The sequence below is a fragment of the Crocodylus porosus genome, unplaced genomic scaffold, assembly GCF_001723895.1.
Source record: "Crocodylus porosus isolate Cpor-Errol unplaced genomic scaffold, CroPor_comp1, whole genome shotgun sequence".
NCBI lineage: Eukaryota > Metazoa > Chordata > Crocodylia > Crocodylidae > Crocodylus > Crocodylus porosus.
In genome coordinates, this window is record NW_017728924.1 from 14,767,445 (window position 1) to 14,790,329 (window position 22,885).

Consider the following 22,885-nt stretch of genomic DNA (forward strand, 5'->3'; position numbering starts at 1 on the left):
CACTACTTCACATTCAGGGTGGCTAGGATCTGGAACCAACTTCCAAGAGAAGTGGTGCAGGCTCCTACCCTGGGGGTCTTTAAAAGGAGGTTAGATGAACACCTTGCTGGGGTCCTTTGACCCCAGTACTCTTTCCTGCCATGGCAGGGGGTCGGACTAGGTGATCTGCTCCGGTCCCTGCCGACCCTATTAACTATGAAACTATGCTATAGTCACTGTCTCTCTCCAAGTTCCCCATTGAAGGGTTTCCTGCCCCAAAAACATTTTGCTCTTTTTAGGAATCCTTTCTCTACATACAACAGGATTTTCCTCAGTCCATAACCTAATTTGTTATTCTCTGTAGCACAGAAAAATTAAGTTATCCTATTGCCAGGAGACAAGAAGTCCCAATGCCAAGTCTACATTTGCCACTGACTTAATTTTGACCCGCCTCCTAACTTCAGTTCTCTTTCACCACTTGTAAAAGTAGGTTAGTAATTGCAAACTACCCCTTGATGTGGCTTAAGGGTAGTTAATTTTTATGCAGTACTTGGAACAAGTAAAATGCTAAATTTGTCCTTCCACGTCTCAGCTATGTCACATGCTGATTCACGTCTGGTTTAGAAAGAAACAGTTTATATACACAGAAGAAAGCGGATACTAAATCCATTTCACACTAACGTTAACAGTCATGTGCTTCTGTTATGTAATAGCAGCATGTGAGCTAAGGAGAGATTTACCTAATGAGTTTTGAGTGCAATAAGGCTTCAGCATTTGATTTAGAGTGAGGCTTCTTTCTGTATATATTGCTGCTGCATTAGAAGCTTACTGAGAAAAACATGTACCCCTCTATAAAAGTGGGATGGGCTTGTTGTTTTTGTATTGTGTACTGTAGATTTATTAGTATAATCTGTATTATATTGCCATCTAGAAACCCTGTCCAAAACCATAATAGTGAAAATAGCCCGAACCCTGAAAAGCCCAGAGTCTATGTAATAGGGCCAGTACAAGAGTAAACTGGCCAGAGGCAGTGGGGGAAGGCTGGAAGGACCAGGTTACATAATGAACAGAGTTGAGGGAGAAGCCAGGGTCCTAGGTCATTTGCAACCTGACTGATCTGTCGATTCTATTGCAGAGGTAGGTTTTAAAGAGCCTTTTGACTGAATTACAAAGGACAAATGGGCAATTGCCTGTCGTGGTAAATGCAGTTCTTCTCAGTCCAGAATACTGCATAGCAATACATACTTTCCCATTCTGTGGTATCAGGGTTATAGATTATTTGGGTGACTGTTAATAAATGCATTACTTTTGATATTTCCCCCCCCAGAAAAAACAGAACCATTGGTCTTAATAAAGCAGCCATCCCTGGAATTGCCATTAGAGTCTCAGGCTAATGTGCACCACAGAAGTGAGCCTTACACCAAAGTGTCACCAGTTTATGGCAAAAAACAAGCAGCAACAACGCCATCAAAGTGTTACATCCAAGTCACTGGCATGACCTGTGCTTCCTGTGTAGCAAACATTGAAAGAAATCTGAGGAGAGAAGATGGTAAGATTCACTTCAGAACAACCTGTTACATTTCTAAACATCAGCCCTGGATGTGTCTAGGCTTTGTGATGATATTTTAAAATGAAACGAAGGAGAAAACCACAGTAGATTTTTCAGTGAGTTACAGTGGACATCCCATTGCTTCTTCACAGGGCATAAAGTATGTGGGGCTTTACATAATGACTATCTAGTTTTTGCTGTTCCTTGGTATGTTTGGTAGATACTACATCATTGCCAAGGTGGGAGGTGTAGTACTTAGAGGATTATGCAAATTGCAAACTCAGCTGTTTCAGATTCAGAGATGAGAACAAGGTGTTGTAGGCTGCTGATACAAACTGCAAGGGAGGGTATAACATAAGGATGAAGCTTTTCACTCATTTTTGTGCTTTGAGACTGCAGCCTATAAAACTTTGTCCATGTATCCTTATGTCTAAACCCACTCTGCCTGTCCCCACTGTAGCATGACATGAATTAGGTATGCACAAGATTGCCTGTGTGCACTTCAGAGGGTCTTTTGCCTGAAAAAACTAGAAACATGAGCCTTTATTGCTTGAATTCAAGGTCTGTGTCTGGTAGGTTGGAGGCTGTTTCTGGTCTAACCACCAGACGGGGACAGATGGTATACACTAACCTAATGCCTTTATTAAGATTAGATGTTCTGAGACTGGCTAGTCTTCCAAAAAAATATTTCATACCAAGGGACTAAGCTTTGTTTTTCTCATAATACTTTTTCTTAATCTAATTTAGGCTAATTTAACAGTACTTAAGATGCACTAAAATGGGTGGGCAACCCCTGGCATGGTGCCAGAGTGGTGCACACAAAGGCATGTTTCTTGGCATGCATGCCTCGAGGTGGACAGACTGGGCCTGTGCTGCCACAAAAAGGATTGGGCCCCTAACAGCTCCCTTGTTGTTTGCCCCTGGCATGCCAACATCTTGCAAGTCAAGGTTGTGGGTATTTTGGCACTCTGCCCAAAAAACACTGCTGACCCCTGTACTAAAACACTGCACTATGGGCATTGACGACATGTAGGGGGGGAGTGTGGGGGAACACGTGCCCCCTCCCCCCCAGATTTGTGCCAACAGCAGGGTGCGGGGCTGCAGCCTGGCCAGAGCCAGGGCCCAACAGCAGTAGGAGTGGCGGCAGCAGCTCAATTTCTGCACCTGTGGCAGGGCGCGTGGGGCTGCAGCCCAGCCGGACCCAACAGTTGGCAGCAGCAGGCACAGTAGCGGTGCGGAGTTCTGCCCCCAACAGTGGTTAGCACTTATGCATCACCTATGACTATGGATAATTTAGCCCAATTTATTCTTAAGGTCTGTAGTGTGACAGGTCTGTACAATTCCGTCATTCCACTGCTTCCATGTGTATTCAGTCAGCCTCTTTCTGGATGAAAAGGCCAACTGAGGAGCAGGAAAAAACTTAAGGGTATTTGTGAAAAGGACATTCTGAAAGAAAAATCTCAGGGCATCCTCAAGCCCCTTTCATATATCATACACTGTAATTTAAAAGTAATCCAGTTGTAATCAGTCAAGTCTCCTTATTCTCCAGATCTGTCTGCCACATCTCCTCTGGGATCCTCTCAGTAACAATGTGCTTTACACTGCGGGTCAGCAGTGTTTTGGGCCAGAGTGCCAGAAGCACCCCAACTTTGACTTGCAAGATGCTGGCATGCCACAGGCGGATGGTGTGGGAGCTGCAAGGGCCTCAATCCTTGTTGTGGCAGCACAGCCCCAGCCCCTTTCCGTTCATCTGCCCCAAGGCATACGTGCCAAGCAAAATGCCTTCACATGCCGTACACTGGCGCTAATGCTGGGGGTTGCCTACCCCTGCTCTACATATTTGTTTTTGTAGAGCTTATTGTTGGTTTAACCTTTTTGTTTATTTGGGCATTGTCTTCTAAAAAAAACTTGTAGTACTAGGTCTAGGACACCTATTTCACAGCATCAGTGAGCATAGTTAATTGCTGTTCTTCTTTCACATAGTCATACTGGCTTCCTAAACCAAGTCTGTTGTTTGCACATTGTACAAATAATGTTTTTGTAATTAATGCTGCCCTTTCTGCTTATCTCTTTCCAGGAGTACATTCTGTGCTTGTTGCCCTCATGGCAGGGAAGGCAGAAGTGAGGTATAACCCGGATGTCACCCAGCCATCTGTTATAGCAGAATTAATCCGAGAACTGGGATTTGGAGCTACGGTTATGGAAAACTGTGATGATGGAGATGGAATTCTAGAGCTTGTTGTAAGCATCATTTAAAATAAACAAGCTAGTATCAATCACTTACTGCTATCGAATGTGCCTATGCTTTCCTTAACTAAAAGAAAGGTATTTGCAAGAGAAAGAGTACACATAGCTATTTAGAAGTTGGATAAGGTAACATCTCAGTGCCAGCAAGCTCGAGGTTGCCCATCTACATACCTGCTGTAATGGCCAGAGTACCTGAACACCTCACCAGCTTTAATGAATTTATTTTTTTGAGAACCCTCTAATGTAAGGAAAGAAAATTTCACAGATGAGCTAAGGCCCTAAGTGTTTGAGTGACTTCCTCAAATTCATACAGCGTACCAGGAGTGTGAACCTGGGTCATCTGTCTCAACTTCCCTCCTTATGCGGGATCTTGCTTGCTGTGTATTTCCTCTTTGTTACCAGTTTCAGCTTTGCTGGTAGACATTCTCTCGCAGAGCCATGGGGCAAAATATGCATGTGACCATGCTCCGAGCGGAGCATGAGAACGATGTTGCAAGAGACTGGAAATGCATGTTAACAAAAGAATTAAGCTGTTTCCCCAAGCGCTATCCAATGTTATAGAATCAGCAACTGGAAAACAAATGGCTCTTTCCCCGCTCTGATCACTTTGCTACAGCATTCTTGGAATCACTGAAAGCAGCAATAGTTAAAGAGTTTAAGCTGTGCATTTCAGTATGAATATCTCTTTCTACACAACTCTCCCTGTCAGTGGAAAGCTCTGCACAGAGGGGTGGGAGAGAAATCCAGACAAATCCATGCTAAATAGCAACAAATTTTTCAAATATGCTACAGGTGTACCTTTTGCCAGAATATTCAAGTCATGCCTTGTAATGAACATATTAGAATCATCAGGGCTGCTGCCATCTGAAATGTTGGGTTCCAGTCTCTTCAGTCTTTAAAATGTATATATTGTCTGTGGATGGGGAAAAAACAGCATTCCAAATTTTTCAGCATCCAGCATAAGTGTGCAGTTTATGTATCTTTGCTAGAGTCTTAGGCTTTACTGCTGATTTTATGTGGAGGCAATATCAAACTGTAAGGTAGGTATTACCAATGATAACTAACTGTATGATTAATATACAAAGTATGCATGGATCAAGCATCTGTGCCACCTGCCGGTCAGAGAGAGATTTTCCACAAGTTCCTCTGGTTACACATACAGCAGTGATAACTCCAAGACAATCTTTTTTTTTTCCTGATTTCAGAACAATAAAAAGATATTCACAAGCCTTTTAAAAAAAGAAACAACTATAACAGGCAAGTATTTGTATTTCACAGGTGAGAGGAATGACATGTGCCTCATGTGTCCACAAAATAGAATCCACCCTCATGAAGACTAAAGGCATATTATATAGCTCAGTAGCTCTTGCAACCAACAAAGCCCACATTAAGTATGATCCTGAAATTATTGGTCCTCGGGACATTATACGAAGGATAGAGGTAAGTTCACATGTGTTAACTTTCATCATGTCACTGATCATAGAATACATGTAGACTTTTCTCTGTTCCTGCCTTGTTCTGAAGCCCAAAACCTTTTTATCTATAATATTCTGGGAGGGAGGGGTATCAAGGCTAGAATTTTGTCTGTCTTCTCTTCCACCCACCACTTCCTCACCCAGTAAAGAGGATTCAGGCTTTTTGACTGTAAGAGAAGCTCTATACCAGGACTGTCCAACTTGTAAGTGGCTAGGGGCCTTGCACTTTGTCGGCTGCACCAGCCACACACCCCATGGGCCGCACCGATGCCTGGATGCCTATTCCCACTGCACTGCGTGCTTGTGTGGGCACCCTCTTCTCCCCCCACTAAAATGACCCTGCATGGATGCTCCCCTCTCTCCGTCCACTGCTGCAACAACTCTGTGTGGGCACTTTTCCCTCACACTCCCACTCCATGATCCAGCATGGGTGCGCTCCCCTCAACACTGCACTGCATGCTGTGCAACCCTGGCCTCGCCCTAAACAACCTGCACTGTGACATGCTGTGCCATGGCATACTGCCCCCTGGGCTGGGCTCAGAACAGGGAAGCCAGAGGAGGGAGAGGAGCCTAGAGATGCCTGGGAACCTTGTGGGCCACCAGTTATACCACTGAATAACTGAAGCAGGGCTATGGGGTGATTTGGTCTGTGCCTTGCAAGAGTGGGGCTGGGAAAACTGAATTATAGTAGAGTCCAAAGCGTGGCTGATGGGACTGAATAGGTGCAGGAGGAGTGCATGGACTGTGTCTGTTGTGATATAGAAGAACCTCACAAATGCTTATCTGTGGGAGTCTGTGCTCCTGTACCTCATGATGAACCTCTTTGCAAAGCCTGATTCAAGTTATTGCATTAAAAGAATTGATGTCTGAGCTAGATATCTATCTTGAGCTACTTTGGGCATGGAGAGAGAAAGGTTATCTTGTGCAGACTGAATGTGTGACCAGCCCCTCCAAATAACCTGCAAATGTCCCTGTGCATCCTGAAGTGTCTTTAAAGTATCATATTAGGTTGTCTACTTCTTTGTGCTCCCCTTCTCCACACCAGTTGATTGGGGAAAACAACTTCTTTGTAAGGAAGCTTTCTGTTAACATATGGTCATGATATACATTTTCAACATAAAATGTCACAGGTGGTGGTTACTTCCGTGTAAAGGGGCAGAGGTGGACAATCTGCAACATGGGTTCCTCTGTGTGATAAACAGCAGATTGGAGAGGGGCGAGCAGCACAGTGGCTGTTAGGACAGGGAGTAGAAGGCAGACTCTCAGATCAGACAGGAAGCACAGGGCAGGGAGCAGAAACCAAAGGAGAAACTTTAGGGAACACTGTATAAAAAGCAGAAAACTGAGTAGCGGATCAGGGGAAAGGGATTGGAGGGGACTTGGGAGGGTACAGGCCTAAATTGTAGTACACTGCCAAAAAGGGTTAGCCCCAACTGATTTAGGGCATTTTCTTTGTTTGTAGGACTTGTAATTGACTGTGAAGGTAAAACGCTATCTCTTGCTATAGTAATCCCATGTCAGATAAGATTAAATATTTGCACCCTTTTTTCTTAGGATTTAGGCTTTAACACATCTCTGGTGAAGAAGGATAGATCTGCTAGCCATCTAGACCACAAACAGGAAATAAGGCAGTAAGTGTCCCTGAACACATTTAAATCTTATTTAAGCATTATTCCAATTGTTCTTATTAAAGGCTTTCTTTTCTTCCTTGTTTAATCAGTAGCAGAATTTTCAGGTTTTTGTTCTTGTTGCAGACACCTTAGCCAAAACATTACCTGTATTACACTGAATCACCGAGTAACCTAGAGAACAAAGATGATTTTCATTCTTTTTTTTCCCTTCTCTAAGATGGAAACGATCTTTTCTCTTGAGCCTGACTTTCTGTGTTCCCGTCATGGGGTTGATGATTTATATGATGATTGTAGACAGTCATCTCTCAGATGCTCACCAGCGTCACAACGTGAGCGATGAGGAAATAGAGGCTTATCACTCTTCTATGTTCCTGGAGCGTCAAGTCTTACCTGGATTGTCTGTTATGAATTTACTCTCTTTTTTACTGTGTGTCCCTGTACAGGTAAGAAAAACAGGGTTACTATCAGTGTGTTGGGGTTAAACATTAACAGGTTGTTTTTGCAAAATAAAAAGCATTAAAGAAATTATACACAATAGTGTCACTTTAATGAACACTGATTCAGAATGCTATTAAATATGTTAGAGCTGATTCTGCATTCAGTAAAGTTAATAGAGTTCTGACCTTAATTAGACCCCTTCATGTTAATTAAAATACTTTTTTTTAAACCTTGATGTTTAATTTTAAAAAAGGAGGTCTGGAAAAAACCTTACACTAAATCATTGCCAAGAAAGTAGCTTTCAAGTAAGAAAGTTGGTCTGAGTCTATATTTTGTGTAAGTTTTAACTGTTGTTGCTGCCATTACAGATATTTGGAGCATGGTACTTCTATATTCAAGCCTACAAAGCACTAAAACACAAAACTGCAAACATGGATGTGTTAATAGTTTTAGCGACCACCATTGCGTTCACCTACTCCTTTGTTATTCTCCTTGTCGCCATGGCTGAAAAAGCAAAAGTGAATCCAGTGACCTTCTTTGACACACCTCCAATGCTACTTGTGTTCATATCACTGGGCCGGTGGCTGGAACACATAGCAAAGGTAACGCAGAATAAAAGTGACCGTTTATGTAGTTGGTGTGATAAAAATTAGGTCAGTGCAAAGCCTTGGTAGCTGATTCGATTTGGAAAAGCTTCAGAAAAGATTTGGCCACTTCAGAAATTCAGCCATAGACTAAACAGGCAGATGACACAACTGACTGAAGCTAGTAAGTCTTTTGGGGTTGGGGAGGGGGGTTGGGTCTGGAACAAACTGCCCAACCAGGGCGGGGAGCGTGTTACTTGGGGCGGTGGGGCACAGGATGCAGGCATGGCAGCACTGGGAGCAGGGCCTCTGCCCTGCTGCCACTTGCCCAGCCAGGGTGGGGTGAGGCAGGATGAGGGCACGGCTCACTTCGGTAAAAGGGAACACGAGGCAGCAGGGCATAGCCCCTGCTCCCAGCGCTGCTGTGCCTGCATCCCACACATGCCACACCAGCTGGCAAGCGGTGGCAGGGCAGAGGCCCTGCTTCCAGTGCTGGAAGTGGGGGCTATGGCCTGTTGCTGGCTGAAGTGAACTGCACCTGCATTGTGCCTCTCCCACCCCCACACCATCTGGGCAAGTGGCAGCAGGATATAGTCCCTGTGGATCTCCCCACCAGAGTAGAGGCAGGCACAGCTGGAGAAGTAGCCCCCATGGCCACCTGGCTCAGACCCATCCCCATCCCCCACCAGGCCCAGCCTCCCAGCATTTTTTTTTAAAAAAGCTCTGCACTCACCAGCTGCAGCAGCTCCCAAACAGCATGCGGTGCCCTACCGAGCCACACTGCACCCGTGCCGTGGTGCAGCTGCCATGAGGGTGCCGGGAGGGTGGGGCAATCCCCGCTGCCCCATGCTGAGTTGGGGGCTCAGCCACGAGTGCCCAGAGGCTACAGTCACCTCTGCTGCAGCCGGTGAGTGCGGCTTTGTTTTTAAGTGCTGGGACTAGGCTGGGGTTGGGGCCAGGCAGGGCAGCCATCAGGGCTTTTTCCACAGCTCCCCCCACCCAGGGAGAGGCAGGCACAGCTGGCGGAGCTGCAAGAGAACCTGGAGCCATCTGGCTGTGCCTGCCTCTCCCGGGCTGATCTAAATCACTGAATCTCTCCAAATCAGTGCCAAATCTTCCAAAGCCGATTCAGCTGAATCAATTCAGGACAATGATCCAAATCTCCGAACTGAGTCACTGTCCTTTGAATCAGCAGAATCAGAATCAAATACTTCCCTATTCGCACAGGCCTAATAAAAATGACTGCAAAGTATTTGAGATAGGTTATGCTGGAAAACATGAGAAAGATGAACCTTGTAGCTGTGTACAGAAGTATTTAGCAAGTAAAACTGTGTCTTGTCAACAAACAGAACCAAGACTGAGCATTGTATTACTAGAAATCTTTATATTCTGCATTGTCACATCCAGTAGTTGCACCACACACTCCAGATATAGTTTCAGAATGTACATTTTTAAAAGAATATTTTGATCCCATTTATTTAATTTTGTAGCAAACAGATGTTCAATAATTTTAAAAATTCTTTACAGATGTATCAAATGTGCCTATTCTAATTTGTTTCCAATAAAGTTTGTTTCTAAAAGCTAATTACATCATGTGCATTTGCCATTAAGCCTGTGATTATTTTTTTTAAACATGGGTAGAGAAATATGTCAATTCATATTTTTAGGGTAAAACATCAGAAGCCCTTTCAAAACTTATCTCATTACAAGCTACAGAAGCAACTGTTGTTACCTTGAGCCCAGACAACGTTCTCTTAAGGTATTTTGCTTTCTTTATTTGCCTTGAAGTTTCATCATACTGTATAAATTCAAAACAGATAGCTTGTTCAGCTATAGTTTGCCAACTGTAATATTACAACACGGTAAAATCAATACCATTTTAATTTACTATATTGGAACCTTACTAAGGTAAACTGATGTGGGAGAAAATAAGTGGGTTTTCTGAACTGAAAGTGCAAACAAATATTGATAAACCAGGGTCACTGTGTCACAACACATCCTCAGTTCATCATATTTGACAAGGACAGCAGTGTGGATAGAAGTTTAGCTGTATACAATCCTGAGAATTTTTTTTTGTTTGGATAACTTAAGTTAACAGTGGTTTACTAAATGTCCTATACTCCATCCTAGTGAAGATCAAGTTGATGTTGAACTGGTTCAGCGTGGAGACATTGTAAAAGTGGTTCCAGGAGGCAAATTCCCAGTGGATGGCCATGTTATTGAAGGACACTCCATGGTAGACGAGTCCCTCATCACAGGTACGTTTTCACCTTTTTGATGTTTCAAAATGTTTCTTTGTATCAAACACATAAACCAGGAAGCTGAAGTTCACTGATTTGTTTATGTTTGTAACTGCGTATTAGGAGTAGGTAGCAGTACAAAAGATATAGTCTGAGAGTTGCCACCCTAATATCTATTGTTGGCTTTTACATAGGTGAAGCAATGCCTGTGGCCAAAAGACCCGGCAATACAGTTATAGCAGGGTCTATTAATCAGAATGGGTCACTGCTGATCCGTGCAACCCATGTTGGAGCTGATACAACTCTTTCCCAGATTGTCAAACTCGTCGAGGAGGCGCAGACCTCAAAGGTATCATGATCTTATTTACACATCAATTTAGCAAATCAAGCATGTGTTTAAATTGTGTTTCAGTCAGCCTGTGTATTGTTGTGAGTTACTCCAGGCCCTCCATGTTCTGAGTCTCTTAGTCTTGGAGTAGGAATATCTAGTTTTCTTACAAGCACGTATTGAACACATGAACCCTCTGATTTATATTAGTGTCTTGACACACAGGAGCAGGAGAGTGACATGTTGCCAGAACTGACGGTGGTGCTTTCTTCTCTTGTAGGCGCCAATTCAGCAGTTTGCAGACAAACTTAGTGGCTATTTTGTGCCTTTTATTGTGGCTGTCTCTGTGGTGACCCTTTTTGCCTGGATTGTCATTGGATTTGTTGATTTTGAAATAGTGGAAAAATATTTTCTTGTAAGTAACCGATCATTTTCTAAAATGTTTGTAAAATGATGAGAGAAATAGAAGTCTGTTTGACTGCAGCAGCCTCTTCCTTGCTGTTGGTTAGTATACTGCAATGCAAAACCTGCTTAAGGGAAAACTGCAGTATTTAGTCTTGGCATATAGCAGTAGCATAACTAAGGGGTGGTGAGTGGGGCACTAGCCCCAGGTGCTGACTTACAAGAGGCAGCAGCATGACCCCCTTCCCCAGGACTCTTTATCACAGCAAGGACAGCCCTGCAGCATCTGGCCATGGGAACCAAGCAGGCATGGCACCATGCCCAGTAGCGTGTCTGGCGGAAAGGGGAGTGCAATGACATTTCCCTCTTTCCCCCGGGGAAGCTTTTCCATTAGAGGCATAGCCTGTGCCTGGGGGGATGGGTAGAGCAAATGGGGCTCTCAGGGAGCCCATTCTGCTGCCTGTGTCCCAGCAGCCACAGCCCAACTCTGTATTGCTACATCTGTAGCTGTACCTGTGGCAGTTGCCACTGAAGTGAGAAGAGCTGGGAAGGTACAACTCCCCATCCCCAATCAACCCTTCCCTCCCGTGCCACACATGCTGGTCAATATAAATCCTCCCCACCCTATGTCTGCCCTGGATGCCAAATGAACTTGCTATGGCTCTGGCACATCACAGTTAATTCACTCTTTTTACAGAACATTTAAAACGGTCAAGGCAATTACCAGTTTTTGTTGATCTCATCAACCCGTACAGCTATTTTTGAGTATGGGCTGCCATCTTATGACACTGCTTACCAATGGTTCTCTGCAAGTGTCAACTTCAGAACTAAAAATAAAGGAACATCTTTTTAAAGAACTTAATAATTAGCAAAATACTTTTTAAAAAATACATTTTATTTGGTTTAACAAGTAAGTTAATTAAAATTAATCTTCTAAAAGAAAGAGCTACCCAAAAAACTTACTGAACCCTTGAACCTTCTCCATTGCCTGTGGTACTCATGAGAAAGATGATTCTTTAAGTCCTAGGGCTTAATTCTGAATTAGATTTTGCTGGCACTGCTCTGTGCAAAGCCTTGACTAAAGTCAATACAGTTCATAAGCCTGTGAATCCCAGTAGAGAATCAGCATTCAAATCTGCACCAGAGGAGTGTTTAGGTGGCAGTTTAGTAGCTGATTCCTGTTTTGGGTAACTGACAATATGCTGTTCATAGGCTATCAGTTATGATATCTTTTGTATTATTGTATATATAACAATAAAGAATATCTTTTATTATGCTATCATTTAAGGGATTACCATGGCTAGTACTGTCTAATTTAATTAAAGAAATAAATCAAGACAGGAGTCTTATGGTTAAGAGAGAGAGACCAGGCAATGACATATGCACTGTGGGGGGAAAAAAATTAAGGTTACATGGGCAATCTTGAGTTTGGCACTTCCCAACTTTGGAGAAATTAATTTTTCCATGTTAACATGAGTCTGTGTGTGTAATTACGTATGTGAACATTGTAAAGCATACATCCCAACCCATTGTATCCCCTTGCTAAACATGAATTTCTTCGTCATTAGGGTTACAGTAAGAGCATTTCCAAAACTGAAGTGATAATCCGCTTTGCTTTCCAAGCCTCCATCACAGTCCTGTGTATTGCTTGCCCTTGCTCACTGGGCTTAGCTACCCCAACAGCAGTGATGGTGGGTACTGGAGTAGGAGCACAGAATGGCATATTGATCAAAGGTGGGGAGCCACTAGAGATGGCACGTAAGGTAAGAACATGCTGGGTTTTTTCCCATGGCTTTAACTTGGTGGGATTCTAAACGCTGGGTTCTGTGCTTGAATAGTGCACAGAGTTCTACCAGATCACAACACAGTTATAAGCTTGTGAATCCTTGTAAAGTGAAGTAAAGTAACTTGGCCAAGGATCATCTGAGTGCGCCTTGCAATAAGGTCTTTATGCAACAATGCAGTCTTGTGTTTTGCTGCAGGTTAAGGTAGTGGTGTTTGATAAAACAGGGACCATTACGCATGGAGCACCTCAAGTGATGCAGGTGAAGATTCTCGTGGAGAGTAACCGGATGCCACACAACAGGATTTTGGCAATAGTGGGCACTGCAGAGAGTAACAGTGAACATCCCCTTGGCGTAGCGATAACAAAACACTGCAAGAAGGTATAGTACCAAGATCCTTTCACAGGGGCAGCATGTATTGCAGTGAGAGAGCGCCTCTCTCACAGCACTTCCTTTAAAACATCTGCGAAGAATCCTCAATTGTCTAGACTGCAGTTTGCTTATTGAAGGGACCTTTCATTTGGAGAGTTCAGCAAACAGAAAAGTGCAAAGCCACATGGGTTGTTGATACCATGTCACCTGCTTTAGAACCCCACGCTTTAACTTGTCTTTGATGATGGCATCTTCTTGGCTTATGATCTAGATTTGGGGTTAGGTGCATTTTGCTAGAAGGCAGGTTTTATAAATGTAACTGAGATCTGTGTGGATCAGCAAATGCTTGATGTATCTCCTTTTCCTCCAGGAACTGGATTCAGAAACCCTTGGGACATGCACAGATTTCCAGGTAGTTCCAGGCTGTGGCATTAGCTGTAAAGTCACCAATATTGAGGCATTGCTGTACAGGAGGAATCAAAGGATTGAAGGAAACAACATTAAAAATGCAACACTGGTAAAAATTGATGAGGACACTGAGGAATCAGTGCAACCAGCCTTGATTATTGATGCCCAGCTACCTGGTAAGCTGGTGTAGCCTTATAAAATAATCATCATTTCAGGAATGAGGATTCCTTTCTTTGTGCTTTGTTTAGACTCCTTAGGGAAGAAGCTGCTATAGGCCATTAACTTTTCACCCTGGAGAACTGGGATTGCATCCTCCTGGAGCGGCTCTTTAAATTAATACAGTTCTGCACATTATTCATCCGTAAAATGGTGATATTGATGCAGGTGTGTGCCTGAGGGACATTGAAGTGAAAGGAGTTATATTAAATTGAGGCACCTGTAATTAAAGTTATTTGCCAACAGCAGTTGGCAACAGAGCTGGTAATAGCACATGGGAGCTGGCTCTTAGTGCTCTTCTCTGTCTTTCTATTGTTTTTCTTCCCAAGGGATTGCTACCCAGAATCTTCATGTCATTTACACAGCTGACCAATCTGTACCCACAGAGGCTCATGTTCACAGCTCTTGGATGTACTATAACACCCTGAGAGGAAGCAGACTCAATGCTTTCCATGTATGGTAGTGTGTATGGTAGAGACTTCCAGCTAAAATGCTAAGAGTTTGTCATTACAGAGGACCTAATTCTTGCCTCTATCAAGAACAAAGAAGTGAAAAGTTTGGGAGGTGGGAAGGAGAAACTCTTTCTAAGCATTATTTGGATTGTGGATATTGGTCCTCCCAGCCAGTCTAAGTACCCTGTGAATCCTCATGTAGATTAACAGGGGGGCTGCCTAGTATTCAGATAATGATAGGACTGCATTTTCTTCCTTCAGCTACTTTGAATTCTCAGAAGTACTCTGTTCTCATTGGAAACCGGGAGTGGATGAATAGAAATGGCATCCTCCTTCAAAGTGATGTTGATAATGCCATGGTTGAACATGAACAAAGGGGTCGCACTGCTGTCCTAGTGGCTGTTGATGGTAAGATTGTGGCCATTTTCCTGCATTCTTTGACTTGTGACCATTAAATAGGAAGTGATGAGAGAGACAGATGACTGTGACACAGTAGACTGTGATGGAAGTGATGGGGTCACAACTTGGTCTCTACCTTTATACTTCTTGTAATATTTTGAAATGCAGTGTTTCTCCCAGCCCTTCTCAGTGGCCTGGGTTTTTGGCTACTGTGCAACACTTCTAAGGTGAAGGAGAAGAGGGAATATTATAAACTCTGAGGAATGGGTCTCTGCCTCCTAAAGGTGCAGAAAACTTCAATAGGAACATACTTATTATCATACATTATCTTTATTAGGAGTGCTCTGTGGCTTGATAGCAATTGCTGATACGGTGAAACCCGAGGCTGAATTGGCAGTCTACACTTTGAAGACTATGGGCTTAGAAGTTGTTCTAATGACTGGAGACAACAGCAAAACAGCCAGATCTATTGCTGCTCAGGTAAATTGTTTGAATATTCCTACATTGCTTATGGACTTTTTCCTCCCAGTGAATCCTGTTGCACTTCACCCTAGGCGGAGAGGAGTCTCACATCCTGTTCTGGGGATATTTTCTTAAACTCTTCTTTAACTTCAGTTTTATTTCTACTGTTAAGATAACTGGTTTCTCCCAACCAATCAGTCAGTTATTACTTTTATTGCTAAATCAAATCCGGAAGTTGAGCTCTTCCTCATGCTACTCCCAGCCCTGGAAAAATAACACAGTAAGACAGGGAAAAGATGTGTTTGGTTTGCAGCTCAACAACTACAATGCAATTGGAGTTTCTGTTGTTAATCCAGGTCGATACCTGTAGATAGTGGCAGCATTAAAAGCATTTAAACTCAGACAGAAGTTGAGGTTTTGTCCTCTCTCTTCCTTTAGGTTGGCATCACCAAAGTGTTTGCTGAGGTTCTTCCTTCCCACAAAGTAGCCAAAGTGAAACAGTTACAAGATGAAGGGAAGCGGGTAGCGATGGTGGGAGATGGTATCAATGATTCCCCTGCTCTTGCCATGGCTAATGTTGGAATTGCTATTGGCACAGGCACTGATGTTGCCATTGAGGCTGCAGATGTGGTTCTAATTAGGGTAAGTAACTAAACTAAGGTTGTTTCACTAATGCAAAATGAGTCGGGGCATTCAGTGAAGGGACGGACATGAGGTCAGTCCCTCTCATCCCCTCTGGCCTGCACTGGGTCTGCTGCTCGTGTGTTGTTGTTCGTTTCTTCGGACCCCTAGAACTGGGGCAAGATAGAAACAGGCGCTGTCTGATTCCTGAGCAGTGATGAGTCTTTCTGGCTTTCCCCAGCTCCCTTTTTTATTGTGGCAACAGGGCCAAGTGTGCAGGTGGGTAAAGGAGAGGGGGGCCTTTGTGGAGGAAATGGAATGTACCAAAATAAAGTTGAATTGCCTTGGGCATTGTAGTAACTCAGACATATCTACTGCTTGTTCCCATATGCCATGCTTCATCCAAGAGTGCAACTTTTTTCCTAAATTCATTTGATAGATACCTTCACAAGCATTCCTCTCTTACCACACTAACACACTATAAGGATTATTTGAATTGTTGTAGTGCCAAGAGCTTGCAGTCAAAATTGGAGCCTATCATGCCAGGTGCAGTACAAGCATAAACCTATGGGAAAGGCTTAATCTAAGAAACACCACATGTACTTTTGTGTCAGAAATGCCAGGGTTTAATATTTAGCTTTAAAAAATAAGTGAATGATGAAATCACATTTGTACCTTTTTTATTTTTCTTTGACTTTTGTAAGTATTTACTGATTTGCAGGATGACTTGATGGATGTAGTGGCAAGTATAGATTTATCAAGGAAGACTGTCAAAAGGATCCGGATCAACTTTGTCTTTGCTCTGATTTATAACCTTATTGGAGTTCCTGTAGCTGCTGGTATGTAAATGTTTCATTGTGGTACTGGCCTGGGGCTTTGCTAGTATGTGAAATGGTATTGGCTTTTTGTGAGTGATTATCAGAGTAAGATTCTAGAGTTCAGAGAAATTGTGGCAGGGTAGCACAGTCATCTCCCAATGGTTAGGTTCTGTATATCAACAACATTATATTAAATATAACCCAGAGTTTGAGGCCTGTGAAGGGAACACTACAGCTGTGGAGGCAAGAGGGTGAGTATTTAGATATACTTTAGAACAGGTTATCTAAAACAACTGGAAAATTCTAATCTACTACAGCACACCTACTTGTTCTGAACAGTTTTTTAATGATTTCATTCTGTGAATGCTTATGTGCTTATGTGTAAATAGTGGTGGGCGATTTCTTCCCTAGGTGTCTTCCTGCCAGTTGGTTTGGTTCTGCAGCCATGGATGGGCTCTGCAGCTATGGCCGCCTCTTCCGTTTCTGTTGTACTTTCTTCTCTGATGCTAAAGCTGTAAGTATAAGCAATTCCGTAGTTCATGGTGTAAGATGATCTTTAGGCACAGGTCTGGTGTCTTATAGAGGCCGTTGGGCCTAGGAAACTGAGCACAGGGCTAGGAGGCAGAGAGTTCCAAGATCTAATCGCAGCTCTGAATTGTCATTCAGGTGCCTAGCAGGAGCTGGCCTCAGGGCTGTCACCTTGTTCAAAGCTCTCCTCTCTTGGCTTCTTTTCTGTCTATTTTATTTGAACAGAGTAAGAAATTGGTTTAAAGCACCTTAAAAAGGTGACTTTTAATGGCAGTCTGAGTACACATGATGAGAACTCCGAAACTGAGAAGTGATTTTTGTATATAAAAATCACTATGCGCATAGCACACAAAAATTCTTGACCCTGGAAATCTGATAGAAGCTTTGCCAAATCATGCTGACCATTTCCAAACTGTTGTGGTTATAGAGCAAGGATGTTGTGAACACTGGAATATAAATTATTGCAATAAACAATGTTACATGTTATTGTTTGTTCCATTTCTTACTCCTCAGGCAGCTGTAATAGAAAGCTGGAGTAAGTAAAGGTCCATGCCACACTACAGATGTCAGTGGCTCCTGGGTAAAGAAGTGGTAGCTTGTTAAGTAGTGGGACACTGGGGCCATGCCTCTTCCAGTTGCGAACTCAGTAGGTGCATTCTGTCTGTTTGTACCTGGGGCATTCACCACCAGTCAATCAGGGAGACTTATAGAGTGGTACAAGTCTGCTTTGCTTTGCTTTTCACTCCCATGTACTTTAAAAAAGGAATTAAGCACTCATTTGATATGAATATCACCCAAAAGATAAACAATTACAAGCTTTTGTGCAATAAGTGTCACTGTGTATTAATGCTTCTAATTCATACACATGTATATGCAGTACAGTTTCCTCCCTTCTTGCAGTTTCTTCAAACTAATATGAATTGCATTTTTTTCTTTTTAGTTACAAGAAACCAAGTTCTGAGAAATATGAGCTCCGTGCCCGTGGCCAAATGAAACACAAGAGTCCTTCAGAAATTAGTGTTCATATTGGAATTAATGAAACAGGGAAAGATTCTCCTAAACTGAGTCTAATGGATCGGATCATCAATTACAGCAGAGCCTCGATAAACTCCCTTTTCTCCGATAAACGATCACTCAACAGCATAGTTCTCAGTGAGCCAGACAAGCACTCGCTTTTAGTGGGGGACTTCAGGGAGGAAGACGACACAGCGTTATGAAAAATTCTGAAAAAGACTTGGCTGGCCAGGACACTTTATAAGCACTGACATGTTCTGGAGGTCTGACTTGTTTTTATTTTATGCATTTAATTGCTCATTTATATGGGAAAGAAAATATTTTTATGCTTCAAACTGAAAAGCTGCTCTGTTTTATTTGCAATGGCCTTCCAGTATTTTTTTTAACCCAGTCACAGCAAAAAGAAAAGGAACAGTAGCTACTAAAGCCTCCCAGCAAAGCTGGGTAACAGTCCTATGAAACTGTTAGTGTCATATTATTTTTGACTGATACCAAAATAAAACCCTCCAGGGACTGCAGAAATAGGCTGGGAAATAAATAATGGACAACTGTGGGCAGTTTTTTTATGCCTAGCTTAGTTAAAGTGTGCATCACAAGGATCTTAAATGTGAACGTTGTTTGCAAGTGGATGTGCCTTACTACATAACTTTCAGGATTTTTCATATTTTTATACCCCTACTTCGTACAAAAATGGTTCCTCAAACATTTTACCTTTTATGTTATTTAATATTTCCCCCTCCAGCCTTCAAAGCATCTCATCCCCTTTGATCTGGATTTTGTATCATACATAGAAAGATTAAGGGGCCTTTCTACTATTTGGTCCCCGTTTATCTTTCTTTTTTCCAAATACTCATGTCCCAATACACTCCTGCTACTGAGAAGGCACTCTGAAAGTACACACCCTGGGCTGAGCTGTCGTTTCACTCCTGCTCTTTGCTAGCTCCAAAAATGCATCATCTGGGATCTTTCTGAGCATCTAACACGCTATGCTACTAGGTGAATTATTGGGCTAAGAAACCTGTATATTCATTTCAAGTAGGTGGTGTTTAGTTAGCAGAACTATTTCTTTCCCTTTAAATGAACTCAGCTGATTCATATAGATATTACACATATAGATGTTACACTGCTCTTATCTTTTTACAGTTCACTCCTTGCAGTTGGCTATGAATACCAAAGTATTTCCTTTATTTATTGTGTACAGAGCTACCATCAGTTACTTGTAATGTTGTCAAGTGTCCACATACCAGGAATGTTCCTGAGCTAAAACCCTGAATCCAAACTCTCTCGGTTTGGGAAGGTTAAGATCCAGCATCATTTCCTACAGAACTGAATGCTCAAAGTGCAAATATATTTTATTATTAAATCAGAATGATTGAAAGTTAAATTGGTGTTTATCACCCAATAATCTACCTGGGATGTTTATTAATCTGTAAACTTTACTGCAGTGAGAGCTAACCAAAGGCAGGTTCTTGGTAAATAATTCTTATGAACTGCACTATGGAATTGGAGCCACGAGGTGACTGTTTAATTTCCATTTGTGTTTTTCAGAGAATTGAGAACACCTCTAATCAGGAATAGACAATGCAGATTGCTAAACATTAGCATTCTGGTTTTGAAGTTAATTTAACACATACATGATGCATATAAAAAGTCATAAGAAGAGTTTGCTCTGTTTTAAAATAATTCATCACTGAAATCTCTCTTACTTGAGTATTAAGGGGAAAATATCCAAATTTGAAAGCAGTAAGGCTGTGCGGTGGAATACACTATCAAGAAGGCACAAGGTCAGCACATTTTTCATGTTCCAATGAGTGCAATATGTTATTTGTTATTGTTCTTGCTACACAAGGTAGAGAATTGGGTACTAGGGAAACAACACACTTCTACAGAGTTTGCTTTCCTGAGATTGCTAACTAAAAAGGTTTTTTTTAAGATTTTTATTCTAGACCATAGCTATATTTGTCCATTTTGATGACAGAAAATATTGTTATACTGCAGTAAAACCATTTCATTAAATGGTAGTCTTCAACAGCAAAGCTATTTATGAGAAAATGAATGGATATTTGTGTAAAAACTACTACTGCCTAGGCAATGTTTAGTGCTTCAGAATTGATAATTTGCTTCCAAATTATTCCAGTTCTCTCTGTCCTCTCCCCTTATTTTGAGAGGCTGTTCTTGGTGGGATCCAGCAGGTGGAATGGGAAGTACTTGCTAAAAGGAGCATCGTCACATGGGGACAGACTTTCAATTTGAAAGAGAAGGTATTTCTAAACGATGCCAACAGGTAGTCTTTTCCTGCTTCATCCTGCAAGAAGGACACAGGGCCTTGGCTTGTGAGGAAATTCTGGCCTTGATCTCTTTGGACCCAGGATCTGCTTTGTAATTCTGTACTAAAGCTTGAAATGACTCCATATCAGAATTATGCTTTGGCCACAGGCAGCAGGAACAGTCATTTTTGGTTAAGCCCTGGTTTAAATTCCCATTTGATAGTTACAAAACAGACAGTTGTGAGAACAACTCATTACTAAACATTTTAGGTGAATGGATTTGGTTAAATCAGCTGTATATCAAAGTCCCCTTCCCCACTCCCGCCCGCAAGGCTCTCAAGAGTTTTCCAGCTGTTCGCTGAATCCATTTAAACCAATATTTGATCCAGTTGCAGCACAGAAACTGTCCTAACCAAAACTGAGGTGCCTCGTTTTAATCAGCTGACTGGAAATGCGTTTTGAACTTGAACAAATACACAATGCATTGAAATATTCAGTGCTGTAGATTTGGTCCAGGACACCTTGAGTCCATCTCCTTGAAAACAGAGTTGTTTGTCCAACAAATATTTCTGTCATGAGTTGTAGACGTTTTTAGAATGTTTATCTTTTGATGCCTTGTGAATAAAGTAATTTATATAATGCTTTACATTGAAAAACCAAAATGTTTTCTAGTTTGATTGTACCATGCAGCTGAAATACCATGACAGGTTTATATTTCCACAAATATAAACAGAAGTTTTGTCAATAAACTTTATCCCTGCTGGATGACCTTGTGATATCAGGAGTTTAAATTCTAATGCGTAATCAAAACTATTTGAATAATATGTAGTCATAAGTGAATATACACGTTAAACCAGGTTTTTTATTTATTTTTATTACTTGTAGCAGTGTCACTTAATTTCACTAGCCAAGTGTAAAACCTCTCCTTTCTTAAAAACAACACACTCAAGACCCTGAAAACCATTGTCTGAATATTACACTGCATAAGCCAGTACACTTTTACAAATGATAGTGAAATGTCTCATAGTTTTATATATAACAGTTCGTACCAAAAGGAATTGACAAAATCTCAAAGGAGGCAAAATCCTTCTTCTTCTTCTCTTCCTCCTCCTCTTTCGAACAAACTTGTGCAATATTTAGTACTGTTATGTGTCTGTATGAATATGTAATATCACAGTTCTGATTCTGTCACGACTGTGCCTTGAACTTTATAATGTTAAAATAGTGTCCATTATCTGCTTAATAAAGTCTGTTCTAGATCTCTTTTTTCCCAATATTTCTGTGCTAAGATAGCAGCTGCTTGTTGCATCCTGCAGTGCGTTGTGTTTCACTATCAGCTCACAATGTGTGGTTCTTAGAAATAAATTTTCACTTGCCCATTTGAGAAGGGTCCTCTGAAGCATGTTAAAAGGCAGAGATAATGGGATGGGTATTATGAAACTGTCTTATATCAAACAATTTTCAACTTTGCTCCAACTTCCTCAGTACATATGTGACTTTCTGTTTTAATAATGTGTTTTTTTTGCCATTGACAAAAGACTGAGACTCTGAAAAGTTAGGGATCTACACTATTAGTGATTTCACATGTTTCACAGAAACTGAGAAAATGGCAATCCCCATGATTTTGGCATGGAATCACCAAAAGAAAAAAAAATGTTCTAAAAATAAAGTGCTGTCCCCTAGGGCTGCGCGACATTTCAGCAGCCATTTTGTTTTGGAGGTGTTTCGGCACCCGAAACACCGAATCCAAAACAAAACGGAAGGCTCCGAAACATCTCCGAAATGAAATGAAACCGTCCAAAACTTTTGGGATGTTTTGGAATGTCTCGGCGGTGGGCTTGCAGCGAAACAGAAACTCCAAAGCGGGAGGGGGAAGTAAGGGGCAGAAGGACTGCTCTCATACTGACATCTGTAGCTGACCAGTGTCTGCGATCTGTCCCTGAGGTCCTTCCAATCCCAGTGCTCTGGGGGAGGGCCGGAGAAACAGGTTATAAGGCTCTGTGTGAAGCCTTTCTGTCCCTTTTGTGAGCTGTATGACTGGAAGCAACAGTGGGTGAAAAGTACTGTGGCTGGCTGCAGTGACTGGCTTCCTAGTCAGTCTCTTGATAGTCTCTTTTTTTGGGAAAGGATTGGATATATACCTTTCCAATATATTACAGATAGAAGATATAGTAAGCAGATAGAAGAAGATATAGTAAAGACATAGAAGATATAGTAAAATAAGCAGACAGAAAGAAGAATATATATATAGTATAGTAAAATAACCAGATAGAAGAAGATATATTGCACAGAGAAGTGATATTACACACGCACATATATTAAACACATACAAGATATATTACACACACATACATATTTTCCGGCACAGCAAACATTATGAAGCATGTTGGAAAGGCAGGTGCCAGGTCTTCTGGCAGGGGAGCGAGAGGTGGCAGAGGAAGAGCTATTAGTTCCCTCCCTTCCCCAAGCTTAGACGCACCCTCTTCTCTAGCAGCCATGAGGCTTCTGCTGCTAGTGGCAGCAAGGAGGTGGAAGCAGTGTCTGCATATGCCCCACCTCCACTAATACCAGCAGTAATAACCCCCAGCACAAAAACCACCAGTATGACTGTCTCCTCCACCCCAATTTTAGTTCCCAGCATGAGCACATGAGCCTCCCAGTGCCAAGAAGG

The 22,885-nt window shown here is 42.1% G+C and overlaps 1 protein-coding gene across 4 annotated transcripts in view; it reads left to right on the plus strand.

Annotated features, from left to right (window-relative positions):
- The window catches only part of ATP7A (ATPase copper transporting alpha), a 59,621-nt gene extending 38,144 nt beyond the window's left edge, over positions 1–21,477 (plus strand). For 3 of the 4 annotated variants that reach the window (XM_019540382.1, XM_019540380.1, XM_019540381.1), the window contains exons 5-23: positions 1,307–1,528; positions 3,606–3,769; positions 5,054–5,215; positions 6,805–6,881; positions 7,099–7,324; positions 7,688–7,921; positions 9,571–9,662; positions 10,034–10,161; positions 10,338–10,492; positions 10,752–10,886; positions 12,442–12,636; positions 12,856–13,038; positions 13,400–13,613; positions 14,367–14,513; positions 14,842–14,984; positions 15,405–15,608; positions 16,309–16,426; positions 16,817–16,919; positions 17,874–21,477. In XM_019540382.1, the coding sequence (XP_019395927.1) occupies positions 1,307–1,528; positions 3,606–3,769; positions 5,054–5,215; positions 6,805–6,881; positions 7,099–7,324; positions 7,688–7,921; positions 9,571–9,662; positions 10,034–10,161; positions 10,338–10,492; positions 10,752–10,886; positions 12,442–12,636; positions 12,856–13,038; positions 13,400–13,613; positions 14,367–14,513; positions 14,842–14,984; positions 15,405–15,608; positions 16,309–16,426; positions 16,817–16,919; positions 17,874–18,150 (3,179 nt within the window). In that variant the 3' untranslated portion in view covers positions 18,151–21,477. The remainder of the gene's footprint in view (positions 1–1,306; positions 1,529–3,605; positions 3,770–5,053; positions 5,216–6,804; positions 6,882–7,098; positions 7,325–7,687; positions 7,922–9,570; positions 9,663–10,033; positions 10,162–10,337; positions 10,493–10,751; positions 10,887–12,441; positions 12,637–12,855; positions 13,039–13,399; positions 13,614–14,366; positions 14,514–14,841; positions 14,985–15,404; positions 15,609–16,308; positions 16,427–16,816; positions 16,920–17,873) is intronic. The other variant, XM_019540384.1, reaches the window with a different exon arrangement.
- The last annotated feature ends 1,408 nt before the right edge of the window (positions 21,478–22,885 follow it).